Source organism: Oncorhynchus tshawytscha, linkage group LG30 (assembly GCF_018296145.1).
Source record: "Oncorhynchus tshawytscha isolate Ot180627B linkage group LG30, Otsh_v2.0, whole genome shotgun sequence".
Classification (NCBI taxonomy): Eukaryota; Metazoa; Chordata; class Actinopteri; order Salmoniformes; family Salmonidae; genus Oncorhynchus; species Oncorhynchus tshawytscha.
Window position 1 is genome coordinate 6,725,984 of NC_056458.1, and position 15,634 is coordinate 6,741,617.

The 15,634-nt window shown below is 43.7% G+C and overlaps 1 protein-coding gene across 4 annotated transcripts; it reads left to right on the forward strand.

Annotated features, from left to right (window-relative positions):
• The first annotated feature begins 793 nt into the window (after positions 1-793).
• Positions 794-10,296, forward strand: LOC112228906 (pyruvate dehydrogenase E1 component subunit alpha, mitochondrial). 4 transcript variants are annotated; one of them, XM_042309359.1, is made up of 13 exons: positions 1,095-1,216; positions 1,939-1,959; positions 2,715-3,606; positions 4,211-4,279; positions 4,367-4,540; positions 4,661-4,787; positions 6,164-6,255; positions 6,409-6,501; positions 6,603-6,758; positions 6,842-6,913; positions 7,017-7,084; positions 8,794-8,902; positions 9,063-10,296. In XM_042309359.1, exons 3-13 carry the CDS (start codon positions 3,280-3,282, stop codon positions 9,225-9,227), a joined length of 1,452 nt encoding a protein of 483 aa, XP_042165293.1. In that variant the 5' UTR covers positions 1,095-1,216; positions 1,939-1,959; positions 2,715-3,279; the 3' UTR covers positions 9,228-10,296. The 4 variants fall into 4 exon arrangements, with proteins under 4 accessions (XP_024250434.1, XP_024250435.1, XP_024250433.1 ...); XM_024394666.2 differs by lacking the exon at positions 2,715-3,606 and having other exon boundaries at positions 794-1,216; XM_024394665.2 differs by lacking the exon at positions 1,939-1,959 and having other exon boundaries at positions 1,077-1,216.
• The last annotated feature ends 5,338 nt before the right edge of the window (positions 10,297-15,634 follow it).

Genomic DNA, 15,634 nt, shown 5'->3' on the forward strand with positions numbered 1-15,634 from the left:
AGTTTATGTATCGTCCTTTTTCATGACTATTTATAAGTACTTGCTTCGTACGCAGTCATTCCTTTTGCAATCTAATGATTGAAGAGGAATTCTGCTTTATTTTACCTAGCTATAGCTACCCCGGCCTGTGCGCTTGTCCTATCTCTAAACTGTGCATTTAGAAGGGTCGGCGTTATCTTGAAACCGTGGGACGTCCCTGCAGTAAAACCCTAACACCGAACCCAAACCTGCGCTATCCTGTGCTATCGTGCATACATTTATTTTGCCCCCCCCGCACCAAACGCGATCACGACACGCAGGTAAAAATATCAAAACAAACTCTGAACCAATTACATTAATTTGGGGACAGGTCGAAAAGCATTAAACATGTATGGTAATTTAGCTAGTTAGCTTGCACTAGCTAACGTTAATTTGTCCTATTTAGCTAGCTTGCTGTTGCTAGCTAATTTGTCCTGGGATATAAACATTGAGTTGTTATTTTACCTGAAATGCACAAGGACCTCTACTCCGACAATTAATCCACACATACAACAGCCAACCGAATCGTTTCTAGTCATCTCTCTTCCTTCCAGGTTTTTCATCGTTTAATTTATATGGTGATCGCATCTAAACTTTCATTGTATTACCACGACTACCGGCAAAACAGCTCGTCTTTCAACTCACCCACGTGGGTATAATCAATGAGGAGATGGCACACCGGTACCTGCTTCTATAAACCAATGAGGAGATGGGAGAGGCAGGACTTGCAGCGCGATCTGCGTCAGAAATAGGAATGAGTTCTGTTTTATCCCTTGGCGTCGCTGATGCTCGTTGGCGTGCGCGACCAGTGTGGGTGCAATAATTGAATAACATGGGTTTCTACATTTATTTTGCGGCGCACGCGACGTGTCCGGTCTGGTCAGCATGTAACCCAGCGTTTCCTCGGGACCCCAACTGGTGCGTTTTGGGTTTCGCCCTAACACTACACAGCATATTCAAATGACCAAAATTTGAAGATTTTTCCCCAGCAAAGTATAAGGGAGTTATACTCCAGTCTAGTAGGTGGCAGTAAAGCAACATTTATTGGATGCCATCGCGGTTTAACCTCATCGAAGAAGACAGGCAGCAGAAAGGAGGGGAGAAACGTTCTGAGACCGCAGGTCGGTGGCAGCACGATAGTATGCAAAAGATGCTGACAATAATCTCCAACGTACTGAGGGGTAGTGCAAGCAGACATGTAAGTATTGTTTTTGTGTAGTACCTTAGTATAAGGATACAAAGGGCCGCATGCCTTTTTCTTAAACAAGACCAAGCTGCCGTCCTGACCTTGCTAGACAGCAAGGCCCCAATTCGTACGCGTACCGGGGTAACGTTAGCTTGCCTGGCTTTAGATACACAGGACTGTTGCCTAGCTGTAGGTAAATTAACCTGCTAGCTAAGATCCATCCTTGCGAATCATATTAAAGGCCTACGTTACCGGTACTTTATATAGTTAGCTAACTAGCCAATCGTTTACCTAGCTGTTAACGTGTCACAAGATTTGACCTTTAATTAACAAGCCTTCCCTCCAGCAGCATCCTCATCAAAGGCAGTCTAATAACGTTAGATGCGAGAGCGTCTCCTCATATCACATCATTGGTTGTTTTTGTTTCTGTGCCACAATGTCAGCTATTAATCAAGATACCCAATGGTAAGGTCTTAATGATGTGAAAAAGCTTCTGACGGAAGTGTCAGTATGATGAGATAGGATCAGTGTTGTGAAGGTAATCACATGGAACTAAAATGTGTGATTGGCTGGCTTGGCCACCATGGATAAACCCAAGTCAAACATTTGTTGTGGCACATAATTGTTGGAAATGTAGTCTTTTCATGTCTGACAATCTCGTGATGCTCTAATTGATCTCTTTCCGTTATCTCACTTTTCCCCTTTGGTTCTCTCTCCTAATGGCTGCCTTATAGGGAGCCCAGGTTGTGTCAGAGGTAAGATGTGGTTTAACTCAAGTAAGGGTGATACAATCCCTGTGATGCCTGACTGCCTGTTTTGCACTCCAGCTTTAATCCAAATGATTTATTTCCCTTTCACATGGTATGTGCCATACTTAAACTCAATGAATACTTTTGTCCCTTTCCAGCATCCTTCAACATTGTATTTACCCAACCCGCCAATGGAAAAACAATTTAATTTTCTCTTTAAGAAATCATGCTTTACTATATTCTTATCCCTCACCTTGTTGATTTTTGAAAATTCTGAGCTATTCATTCTCACATGCACACCGACCTATCTCATATAGCTTCTAGCTAGACTTACTTATTTCACATTGGCTAGTGGTGTCAGAGTCAACAGGCTAGCGCAGATGCTTTGCGCTATTTGGCTAAGCCAAATGTCGTCTGATTGGTAGGTACTGTTTATTTTATGTTGTGAATGGAAAGTTGTTTGGTTTGTAAGTTTAGTGCAGAGAATGTGGTGTAGAACTAGCCTATTTCTTTTTAAAGGGCTTTAATTGGTGCAGTGATTATGTGGAATAACACTATCGTATTCCTGATGAAACAAAGAACTCAGATGATGCACTTTGTTGAGAATAGCTTTTTTTTAGTATTGAACTGGATCAACACCTTCAGAACAACCAAAATACCTTTAAATGTTTGAGCTGGAGGAGTTAACTGCTGCTGCTTTCAAACCTCTCCGTGGGTGTTGACTCTGCAGTGACTTATCTGCCTGGCTCTTCTCTCCCCAGTCCTCCATGCGCAGGGCTGTTTTGCAGCTGCTGGCAGTCCAGGGGCAGTATGCTGACACAACCTCTCCACCTGATCCAGCACTACGACCCTACAAGCCAGACACAGATTTATACTCCATCTCACACAGTCCTCTAGCAGACAATTTCAAAAGACCAATGACTGATCAAACATTTACTGAAATAGACCCCAGTGCTGTACTGACCACAGAACGTACAATTGCCAGCAGACTAATACCCGAAGAAGAACCCCTAGAAATCACTCTAGTTGTGCCGTTCCCTGTCTTCAACAGTAAACCTGAAGAGGAGTTATTTGACACTGACAAACCATTTGTAGATCTATCACTTCACCATGTGATCAATACGGACCCGTCAGTCTCAGAGTTATCTGTATCAGAGCAACAACATCTAAACTCACCAGAACTCTTAGCAACTGGCCTGACTGTTTCAGAAGCAGAACCCTTCAAGGCAGATACCGCCTTGACTGTTTCAGAATTAACTTTATCCGAACCCTTTGAGTACAAACCCATTTATTCCAGAATCAAACTCATCTGAACTGTCAGCTGCGATGGCCTCTCAAGTATCAGAATCAACTTTACCAGAGCCTCCAATAACCTCTGATGCACCTATCATAGCCCACTCTTCAACACAAGCAGAAATGGACTTTGACCAACTAACGCTAGAACTATCATCACCAGAACAACCTCTAAACGCAGACCAACCGACTCAGGAATTAAACCCACCCGAACCTGACATCAGTACAAACAGCAACACTTCCATATCTGAGCCTCAGCTGGCAGAGAGGAGACAGAATACAGACATAATGTTGCTTTCACGCCCTGAGATCGCCCTCAGCTTGACTGAAGACGCTCCTTTACCAGAGCCACAGCTTGCTGTGAGTACTGGCAGCCCCCCTGTCTCTTACACTCCTCCCCTCACCACTACTCATGCTTTTACAGTACACTGCATGCCCTTATGCACAGGTGCAGTGATCCACCCGTGTTCTCACACTAAGGCTAAGCACATGATGTGGTGATCACTGTTTCCCTAGAGTGCTTGAATTGACTGGCTGTGCGAACCTGCTCACCCCAAAATGAACTCTATTCATATTTGGGTCTACTACACTGTTCTCTTTCTCCATTAAACATTCACATGTGAACACATGAGATTTTTCCAGGGTGAATACAGTGTTCTGGATATGTCTGTTTTCAGCCAACGAGGCATTCTTGTTTAGTTGATTGGTTCAGTGTTTGAGACGGTGACTTTTCACTGGCGATCTCAGTGACAATGGAGTGTTTATCCACACTAGTTGTGGTGTGTGGATCAACTGCTAGAAGTTAGCTATGTTTTGTCTCAAGGTTGTTCACTCCACCCTTTCTCACTGTTTGGGTCTGTCCTCCTGACTTGCCCAACTGCAGGTCTTGCGAGGTATATTTGTGACGTCTAGTAGAAGGTACACGTGGAGTGAAACCTCTCAATGTCCTCTGTTTTTATTTTAGGCTGCCAGCATGGTGGCATCGTCACGTTCATATGCTGATTTCACTCCTGAGGCCACCTTTGACATAAAGGTAAGACAAATAAAAAGTCTTTTTTTTTTTTTTAGCTGATTGGTACTCACTTTTCGCCTTGATCTCATTGTGTGCTCCCTCCTATAGAAAGTTGACCTTCATCGTCTGGAGGAAGGCCCACCCCTGACGGCCACTCTGACCCGGGAGGAGGGGCTGAAGTACTACCGCACCATGCAGACAATACGACGCATGGAGCTGAAGGCAGATCAGCTGTACAAGCAGAAGATCATCAGAGGCTTTTGTCACCTGTATGATGGCCAGGTCAGAGTGCACACAATCACTCATGTATTGTATAAGCAAACGTACAGTCTCGCATGAACACGCAGACGCACTTCATTCAATTATAAACGCTCAGAGATTCTGCTTGTTATTCTATGATAGGAAGCCTGTGCGGTTGGCATTGAGGGGGGTATCACCCTGTCAGATCACCTGATTACTGCATATCGCGCCCATGGCTACACCCTCACCAGGGGTGGGACCGTCAGGGAGATCATGGCTGAGCTCACTGGTGAGTGGATTTGACTCAGTCCAATCGATAACTAATAGTGCTGAACAAGTACTGCTTTTTGAGGTCTGTTTGATTTATTAGGGAGTAATGGGTTTAATTTTATATATATATATATATATCACTTTTTTCTCAAACATTTACATTAAATGCATTATTAAACAATGATTTTTATTTTTTATTTTTATGGAAATGCCAAAGCTAGAAATGATGAACATTCAATTGCAAAAACATTCCATTGTCTTTGTTAGGTCCATATAGGGGGAGGAGGAAATTACTATTACATAATAAAATATTTCAGTTGTGTATATTACTTAGTTTTATGACTTAAGAATTTTTCATTCCTTAGTCATCTCATCTGCTCAGACAGTAGCAGCCAGCCAGACAACCATTTAACATTCTGTGTTCTCCCCATACTGTGCTGTCTTTAAATCAAATCAAATCAAATTTTATTTGTCACATACACATGGTTAGCAGATGTTAATGCGAGTGTAGCGAAATGCTTGTGCTTCTAGTTCCGACGATGCAGTAATAACCAACAAGTAATCTAAATAGTCATCCTATTTAGCTAGGCTAGCCTTCCCTAAGTATGTTTTCTGATTAAATCATTTGACTAGTTCTTCAAAGTAGAAAAGGCATACTTTAAAACTTTCTATCCCTCTCTCGTTGTGTACATTACTCTCTCATGCAGTGGCGTATGCTATCTGTGTGTATCTAATCTAACATAGGAGGCGTAAAAGTGTATCAATCTGTGTCCGAGTTGGAAAAGAACAGGCTCAATGGATCATGGTCAGTGTCGTTAATTACCACGGTTCTGTGCTGAAGTAGGTTGAATATTTGCTTCATAAAAACTACAACTCCCTTCAGCCCAGCGTCCCATTTAGTTCTTTACTTAATTTCTCTCGTGACTGATTTGATTTCTCTCTAGAGAAACAGAACATTGGGCTCACCCCCAATAACCAAATGGAATTAAAGTAATTGAAACTATCGGTCAATTATTTGTTTAATAACCCCCCAAAAAACTAACATTTGGGCTCCCGAGTGGTGCATCGGTCTAAGGCACTGCATCTCAGTGCAAGATGTCACTACAGTCCCTGGTTCGATTCCAGGCTGTATCACATCTGCCCATGCTTGGGAGTCCCATAGTGCGGCGCACAATTGACCAAGCGTCATCTGGGTTTGGCCGTTGGTAGGCTGTCATTGTAAATAAGAATTTGTTCTTAACTGACTTGCCTAGTTAAATAAATAATCGCTTAGCACCAAGAGCTAATCATTGTACTTTGCACCTCTAATTTTGTCTTCCAAACCATTCAAACACCTCTTTCACTCATTGTTTTCATCCCTCATTTCCTATTTTCTTCCCTTGCTGTCTCACTAAGGTCGTAGAGGAGGCATTGCTAAGGGAAAAGGAGGCTCTATGCACATGTACACTAAAAACTTCTATGGAGGCAATGGCATTGTGGGAGCTCAGGTAATTCAAGGCCTAGCGTTATTCATTTATCTTAGATTTGAAAGAATCCCTTTTTGATTTCCTTTTTAAACCTCATTTGTCTAAGCTGTATATCCCATTCAAAGATGGTGGGTTCTCCTTCTCAAATATAGCACCTGCCTAATATCCCCTCAGGTACCGCTGGGAGCCGGTGTAGCCCTGGCCTGTAAGTACCTGGGCAATGACCAGCTGTGTGTCAGTCTCTATGGTGATGGAGCAGCCAACCAGGTTTGACATGCTTCTTAACCTGCATGCATGGAACATGAAGGACAATCATTTCAAGTTTTGATTTGAGCCCAACTGTTGACTGAATTTGTATTAATCCACAGGGTCAGATATTTGAGACCTATAACATGTCGTCTCTTTGGAAGTTGCCCATCATCTTCATCTGTGAGAACAACCAATATGGCATGGGCACATCAGTAGAGCGCTCTTCTGCCAGCACCGAATACTACAAGAGAGGAGACTACATTCCTGGCCTCAGGGTAGACCGCTATCTAATACATTCATGCTTCTGTACAACATAAAAAATGTCATTCTTAAACTCATGCAATGTATCTGTATCCAGGTGGATGGGATGGATGTCCTGTGTGTTAGAGAGGCCACCAAGTTTGCAGCTGATCACTGCCGATCTGGAAAGGTGAGCATCAAACTTACAGTATGTAGGGTTGTTAATTTTGTCTGTGTGTACTGTGTACAGGTTTGTGTGTTTAAGTCTGTTTCTCTGTTCCATCTGTGTTCAGGGCCCTATCCTCATGGAGCTCCAGACCTACCGTTACCATGGACACAGCATGAGCGATCCTGGCGTCAGGTAAAAGTTCACAGCTACACTGAGTATACCAATGACTCAAGTGCTTCCCACAGTGCCAAGTTGGCTGGATGTCCTTTGGGTGGTGGACCATTCTGTATACACATGGGAAACTGTTGAGTGTGAAAAACCCAGCAGCATTGCAGTTCTTGACACAAACTGGTGCGCCTGGCACTTGCTACCATACCCTGTTCAAAGGCACTTATATTTAGACTTGCCCGTTCACCCTCTGAATGGCACACATACACAATCCATGTCCCAGTTGTCTTGAGGCTTAAAAATCCTTCTTTAACCGGTCTCCTCCCCTTCAGGTTTGACATGAAGTGTATTTCCACTGACTGAAGTGGATTTATCAGGTGACATCAATAAGGGATCATTTCTTTCACCTGGTCAGTCTATAATGGGAACAGCAGGTGTTCTTAATGTTTTGTATACTCTATTCTTGTTGGATTAGTAGATTACTATTGTAGATTATTACCTACCTATCTGTTATTTGAACTCCCATCAGTAAACAGGTTTCCATCCAACCATTTAATGTGGATGATTTACCTGGTGCATAAAAACGGCCACGACAGGGCTAATGGAAACAGGAAATGTCGGTTAAAATTCATAAATGTGTTCGACATGGTGGGATCTGTTCAGACCCCTCTTGTTGGTGGAGAGAGATTTGCCATTTTAAAGCTAACTTACTGCAATTCTACACATTTTGCCATGTCTTATGTGTGTTCATATGATGCCGGAGTGACTCAACAAAATCAATTGGGGCCCCCTGGGGATCAAGCCCACTGGCCACGTAATCTGGCCATGATAAGATTTAGATAAGTTGGACTGACCAGCTATCTAGCAAACATGGGCAAGTATTTGATCATCTGGACATTTGAGTGTCTGGCATAGTATGTTTTTTAAATTGAACCTTTATGTAACCAGGTAGGCCAGTTGAGAGCAAGTTGTAATTTACAACGGCGACCTGGCCATGAAAACAAAGCAGTGTGACAAAAACAACAACAGTTACACATAAACGTAGTCAAAAACACAATATAAAATCTGTATACGGTGTGTGCATCTGTATTAAGATTAGGGAGGTAAAGCAAATAGGCCATAGTGGTGAAATAATTACAATTTAGCAATTAAACACTAGAGTGATGTGCAGAAGATGAATGTGCAAGTAGATATACTGGGGTGCTAAGGAGCAAAAAAATAAATAACATGGGATGAGGTAGTTGGGTGGACTGTTTACAGATGGGCTGAGTACAGGTGCAATGATCGGTAAGCTGCTCTGACAGCTGATGCTTAAAGTTAGTGAGGGAGATGAGGCTCAGTGATTTCAGTGATATGTTACTGTGAGGGGGGTTACATACAGATCCGCAGCCATGGCCTTTTTTGGGAACATAGCCGCAAAAATGCTTTTTATGTGCACGTCATCACACACAGCCTTTTCTTCACAACAAATCAGTTTGATGGAAACACCTTGTGGGAAAATGTGCATATTGATTAAGCCATATATATATTTTTTATCTCTCCAAATATTTGCATAAAAATCTGGAACCAATTGGATGGAAACCTATAGTGCTGACCTACCAGGGATTTAACAGCTAGTCTTTCAGTGCTCTAATATATTGCTGCCCCTGTACTCTGTCCCCAAGTAGCCTCCTCCCTGCATTATCATAGCTGCCATAGTGACACTGCATACCCCTACCCCGCTCTTTCCTCAGCTACCGCACACGTGAGGAGATCCAGGAGGTCCGTAGTAAGAGCGACCCCATCTCCATGCTGAAGGACCGTATGCTCAGCAACAACATGGCTAGCATAGAGGAGCTCAAGGTGATTCTCAAATATTCACTGATATACTGGCCATTTGATTCAGGTCTTTGACTAAGTTTGAAAAATGCCTGATTGGAACGCATTGTAAATAGTTACAGCTGATAGAAGCATGTCTTGGAGGATGTAATGACCAAACTTCACTTGTCCCGTATGTGTGCAGGAGATTGATATTGCGGTGAGGAAGGAGATTGAAGATGCTGCACAATTTGCCACCACAGACCCCGAGCCCCCTCTGGATGACCTGTGTAGCCACATCTTCGCCAATGATCAGCCCTTTGAGGTGCGTGGCGCCACCCCATGGACCAAGCTGACGTCGACCAGCTAAAGGCTCTTGTGCCCCACCCCTTTGTCTCCTATGCCCTTCCCCTATGCTCCATCAATGCACTTATCTTTTCACAAATCACATTCCTCGTCTCAGCCAATGGCCTTCATGGACTCTAATCTTCTTTGCCTACCCCCTCCCACCACCACACACACACATCCTCATCCCGTGCCAAGAAGAACTTATGCCACCCATTTATTTTCCATTGGCCAGAGCCCTAATCCAAACACTCCACACCCAAAAAGAGTGCCTGACTGGTGTCATACCTCATTGACTAACTCGGAGTCATTGCTACTTGCAGTGCTCATGCCACACGATTGGCTCCTGTCTTTTCTGTTGAAAGGCCACTTCAAACACAGCAGAGAAGTAAGAAGAGCCTTTCATTATCCTACTCCAAATGTTGTTCTGAGACTGCTCACATGGACCAATTGTCCTTAACATTACTGGCATAAGTATTCCTATTTGATTAGTGTTCCCTATCCAAATATATAAGATTAAATAAAGAGCTTTATGTTGGGATGTTAACATTTTTTATTTATCTTGCCAAATCAAACCTGTGCCTGTGGGATCTTGTTTGGAAGATGTCTCTAGGCTGTGTCACACTCGTAGCCGAGCACAAACACCACAGATCCACATGAACAGAGGCTGAGTCTGTACATTGTGCTGTGATGCTTCAGAGAGATGATTGAATACTGCTGACTTCATGCCTTCACTGTGTCAGTCATACACCATTTTTGTAGACACTCTCCTTCTAAATCATAATGCTCTCTAGTTCCATAAAATATTTGTTTTCTTCTAATCAGCCTCATATTTATTGCCGACTGTGTTTTGTACCTAACGTACCAGTACTCAAACTATAACTGCTTCAAGCAAGAATAGGAAATGCCTCTTTTGGGAGTCTTGGTCAACTGTTACAGTGAATAATGGTCAGACTAAAAAACAGTGGGGCACTACACATGGATCTGTCCTGGTCTCCCCCCCCCATAGGTGACGAGATCAGGATGTGTATATGCGCTGTCAATGTCTTTGTATAGTCTATCAACACAAATAAACTTAGAAAGAAACAAATTAACTTGTTTTGGGCTTTGTGTGAATATGTGGTCCCCTGGCTCAGTTGGTAGAGCACAGCGCTTACAATGGTGTGATTGTGGGTTTGATTCCCGCTGTGACCACCCATATAAAAATGCATGCATAAATGTTGCATAAAAGTCTGCTAAATGGCATATGCCTTTTCTTTAAGAGCAAGGGTTAAATTGTGTGTGTATAGTTAAATTTAATAAGTGTGTATATATTAGTACCAGTCAAAAGTTGACACCTACCTATACAAGGGTTTCTATTTTTTTTTAAATTGTAGAATAATAGTGATGACGTCAACTGAAATAACAAACATGGAATCATGTACTAATCAAAAAAGTGTTAAATCCAAAATATATTTGAGATTTCTCAAAGTAGCCACCCTTTGCCTTGACAGCATTATATACTCTTCGTATTCTCTCCATTTTAAAAATTGTACCTTCTATTTAACTAAAGTCAAGTCTTATTTTCAATGATGGCCTAGGAACAGTGCCTTGTTCAGGGGCGGAACGGACAGCTCGGCGATTCGATCTTGCAACATTTCGGTTACTAGTCCAACGCTCTAACCACTAGACTACCTGCAGCCCCAGTCAGCTTCATGAGGTAGTCAACTGGAATGCATTTCAATTAACAGGTGTGCCTTAAGAAAATTTGTGGAATATCTTTTGTTTTTGTGTTTATGATAAGGTAGGGGTGGTATACAGAAGAGCCCTATTTGGTAAAATACCAAGTCCATATTTTTTATTTCCTTTCACCTTTATTTAACCAGGTAGGCCAGATGAAAACAAGTTATCATTTTCAACTTTAACCTGGCCAATATAAAGCAAAGCACTGTGACAAAAACAGTTACACACAAACGTACAGTCAATAACACAATAGAAAAATCTATGTGCAAATGTTGAAGAGTAGGGAGGTGGGCAATAAATAGGCCATAGAGGTGAAATAATTACAATTTAGCATTAACACTGGAGTGATAGATGTGCAAGTAGAGATACTGGGGTGTAAGAGGGTAAGTAATAATATCGGGATGAGGTAGTTGGGTGTGCTATTTACAGATTGGCTGTGTACAGTGTTCGATAAGCTGCTCTGACAGCTGATGCTTAAAGTTAGGAAGAAATAAGACTCCAGCTTCAGTGATTATTGCAATCCGTTCCAGTCATTGGCAGCAGAGAACTGGAAGGAAAGGCGGCCAAAGGAAGTGTTGGCTTTGGGGATGACCAGTGAAATATACCTGCTGGAGCGTGTGCTATGGGTGGGTGTTGCTATGGGGACCAGTGAGCTGAGATAATGCGGGGCTTTACCTAGCAAAGACTTCCAGATGACCCGGAGCCAGTGGGTTTGGCGACAAATATGTAGTGAGGGCCAGCCAACGAGAGCATAGAGGTCGCAGTGGTGGGTAGAATATGGGGCTTTGGTGACAAAACGGATGGCACTGTGATAGACTACATCCAGTTTGCTGAGTAGAGTGTTGGAGGCTATTTTGTAAATGACATCGCCAAAGTCAAGAATCGATAGGATAGGAGTTTTACGAGGGTATGTACGGCAGCATGAGGGAAAGAGACTTTGCTGCGAAATAGGAAGCTGATTCTAGATTTAATTTTGGATTAGAGATGCTTAATGTGAGTCTGGAAGGAGAGTTTACACTCAAACCAGACACCTAGGTATTTGTAGTTCCACATATTCTAGGTCAGAACCGTCCAGAGTAGTGATGCTAGTCGGGCGGGAGGGTGCGGGCAGCAATCGGTTGAAGAGCATGCACTTAGTTTTACTAGCATTTAAAAGCAGTTGGAGGCCACGGAAGGAGTGTTGTATGGCGTTGAAGCTCATTTGGAGGTTTGTTAGCACAGTGTCCAAAGAAGGGCCAGATGTATACAGAATGGTGCCATCTGCGTAGAGGTGGATCAGAGAATCACCAGCAGCAAGAGCGAGAGTCAAAAAGTCGGTCCGAAAATGTAACCCTGTGGCACCCCCATAGAGACTGCCAGAGGTCCAGACAACAGGCCCTAAGATTTGACACACTGAACTCGATCTGAGAAGTAGTTGGTGACCCAGGCGAGGCAGTCATTAGAGACACCAAGGCTATTGAGTCTGCCGATAAGAATGTCGTACATACCTACACGTACGCTACGGTCACAAGACGCAGGCCTCCTAATTGTCCCTAGAATTTCTAAGCAAACAGCTGGAGGCAGGGCATTCTCCTATAGAGCTCCATTTTTATGGAATGGTCTGCCTACCCATGTGAGAGACGCAAACTCGGTCTCAAACTTTAAGTCTTTACTGAAGACTCATCTCTTCAGTGGGTCATATGATTGAGTGTAGTCTGTTCCAGGAGTGTGAAGGTGAACGGAAAGGCTCTGGAGCAACGAACCGCCCTTGCTGTCTGCCTGGCCGGGTCCCCTCTTTCCACTGGGATTCTCTGCCTCTAACCCTGTTACAGGGGCTGAGACACTGGCTTACTGGTGCTCTTCCATGCCGTCCCTAGGAGGGGTGCATCACTTGAGTGGGTTGAGTCACGGATGTGATCTTCCTGTCTGGGTTGGCGCCCCCCCTTTGGTTGTGCCGTGGCAGAGATCTTTGTGGGCTATACTCTGCCTTGTCTCAGGATGGTAAGTTGGTGGTTGAAAATATCCCTCTAGTGGTGTGGGGGCTGTGCTTTGGCAAAGTGGGTGGGGTTTTATCCTTCCTGTTTGGCCCTGTCCTGGGGTATCATCGGATGGGGCCACAGTGTCTCCTGACCCCTCCTGTCTCAGCCTCCAGTATTTATGCTGCAGTAGTTTGTCGGGGGGCTAGGGTCAGTTTGTTATATCTGGAGTACTTCTCCTGTCTTATCCGGTGTCCTGTGTGAATTTAAGTATGCTCTCTCTAATTCTCTCTTTCTCTCTCTCTCGGAGGACCTGAGCCCTAGGACCATGCCTCAGGACTACCTGGCATGATGACTCCTTGCTGTCCCCAGTCCACCTGGCCGTGCTGCTGCTCCAGTTTCAACTGTTCTGCCTGCGGCTATGGAATCCTGACCTGTTTACCGGACGTGCTACCTGTCCCAGACCTATTATTTGACCATGCTGGTCATTTATGAACATTTGAACATCTTGGCCATGTTCTGTTATAATCTCCACCCGGCACAGCCAGAAGAGGACTGGCCACCCCTCATAGCCTGGTTCCTCTCTAGGTTTTGGCCTTTCTAGGGAGTTTTTTCAAGCCAACGTGCTTCACACCTGCATTGCTTGCTGTTTGGGGTTTTAGGCTGGGTTTCTGTACAGCACTATATAAATAAAGTTGATTTGATTTGATTGACAGAGTGGAAAGCCTTGGCCAGGTCGATGAATACGGCTGCACAGTACTATCTTTTATTGATGGCAGTTATGATATCGTTTAGGACCTTGAGCGTGGCTGAGGTGCACCCATGACCAGCTCAGAAACCAGATTGCATAGCGGAGAATGTACGGTGGGATTCGAAATGGTCGGTGATCTGTTAACTTGGCTTTCGAAGATTTTAGAAAGGCAGTGCAGGATGGATATAGGTCTATAACAGTTTGGGTCTAGAGTGGAAAGCTGACCGCGGCAGCTTTCCAATCTTTGGGGATCTCATACGATACGAAAGAGAGGTTGAATAAGCTAGTAATAGGGGTTGCAACAATGGAGAGGGTCCAGATTGTCTAGCCCAGCTGATTTGTAGGGACCCAGATTTTGCAGCTCTTTCAAAACATCAGCTGTCTGGATTTGGGTGACGGAGAAGCGGGTTTGGGCAAGTTGCTGCAAGGGGTGCTGAGATGTTGGCCGGGGTAGGGGTAGCCAGGTGGAAAGCATGGCCAGACGTAGAAAAATGCTTATTGAAATGATCGATTATCGTAGATTTATCGGTGGTGACAGTGTTTCCTATCCTCTGTGCAGTGGGTAGCTGGGAGGCGGTGCTCTTATTCTCCATGACTTTACAGTGTCCCGAAACCTTTTGGAATTAGTGCTACAGGAAGCAATTATTTTGGCAAGAACAGCTAAAATAAGCAAAGAGAAATGACAGTCCAGCAATACTTTAAGACATGAAGGTCAGTCAATTGGGAAAATTAAGAACTTTGAAAGTTTCTTCAAGTGCAGTCGCAAAAACCATCAAGCACTATGACGAAACTGGCTCTCATGAGGACCGCCACAGCAAAGGAAGACCCAGAGTTACCTCTGCTGCAGAGGATAAGTTCATTAGAGTGCCTCAGAAATTGCAGCCCAAATCAATGCTTCACAGAGTTCAAGTAACAGACACATCTCAACATCAACTGTTCAGGGGAGACTGTGTGAGTCAGGCCTTTATGGTCAAATTGTTGCAAAGAAACCACTATTAAAAGGACACCAAGAAGAAGAATATACTTTCTTAGGCCAAGAAACACGAGCAATGGACATTAGACCGGTGGCAATCTGTCCTTTGGTCTGATAAGTCCAAATTGGTCTGATGAGTCCAACTGCTGTCCTTGTGAGACGCAGAGTAGGTGAACAGATGATCTCCGCATGTGTGGTTCCCACCGTGAAGCATGGAGGAGGAGGTGTGATGGTGTGGGGTTGCTTTGCTGGTGAGACTGTCAGTGATTTATTTAGAATTCAAGGCACACTTAACCAGCATGGCTACCACAGCATTCTGCAGCTATTCGCCATCCCATCTGGTTTGCGCTTAGTGGGACTATCATTTGTTTTTCAACAGGACAATGACCCAACCCACCTCCAGGCTGTGTACGGGCTATTTGACCCAGAAGGAGAGTGATGGAGTGCTACATCAGATGACCTGGCCTCCACAATCACCTGACCTCAACCCAATTGAGATGGTTTGGTATGAGTTGGACCGCAGAGTGAAGGAAAAGCAGCCAACAAGTCCTCAGCATATGTGGGAACTCCTGCAAAACTGTTGGAAAAGCATTCCAGGTGAAGCTGGTTGAGAGAATGCCAAGCGTGTGCAAAGTTGTCATCAAGGTAAAGGGTGGCTACTTTGAATAATCTAAAATATAATTTGTTTTTGTTTAACACTTTTTTGGTTACTACATGATTCCATGTGTTATTTCATAGTTTTGATGTCTTCACTACTATTCTACAGAAAAGAGAAAACCCTTGAATGAGTGAGTAGGTGTGTCCAAACTTGAAATAATATATATATATATATATACATATATATATACACACACACTTTGTGTGGCTCAATGTTGCCCAATAATGTTTGTACCCTGTTTTGTGCTGCTGCATGTTGTGTTGCTACCATGCTATGTTGTTGTCTTAGGTCTCTCTTTATGTAATGTTATCTCTTGTCGTGATGTGTGTTTTGACCTGTATTTTTAATCCCGGCCCCCTTCCCTGCAGGAGGC

Bases quoted from the DNA above. Each gene is read 5' to 3' on its own strand.
- LOC112228906 (XM_024394665.2), top strand. From the start codon at position 3,280: ATGGCCTCTCAAGTATCAGAATCAACTTTACCAGAGCCTCCAATAACC. The intron at 4,788-6,163 runs GTGAGTGGATTT...TGTCTCACTAAG, and splicing joins GATCATGGCTGAGCTCACTG to GTCGTAGAGGAGGCATTGCT. The intron at 6,759-6,841 runs GTAGACCGCTAT...ATCTGTATCCAG, and splicing joins ACTACATTCCTGGCCTCAGG to GTGGATGGGATGGATGTCCT.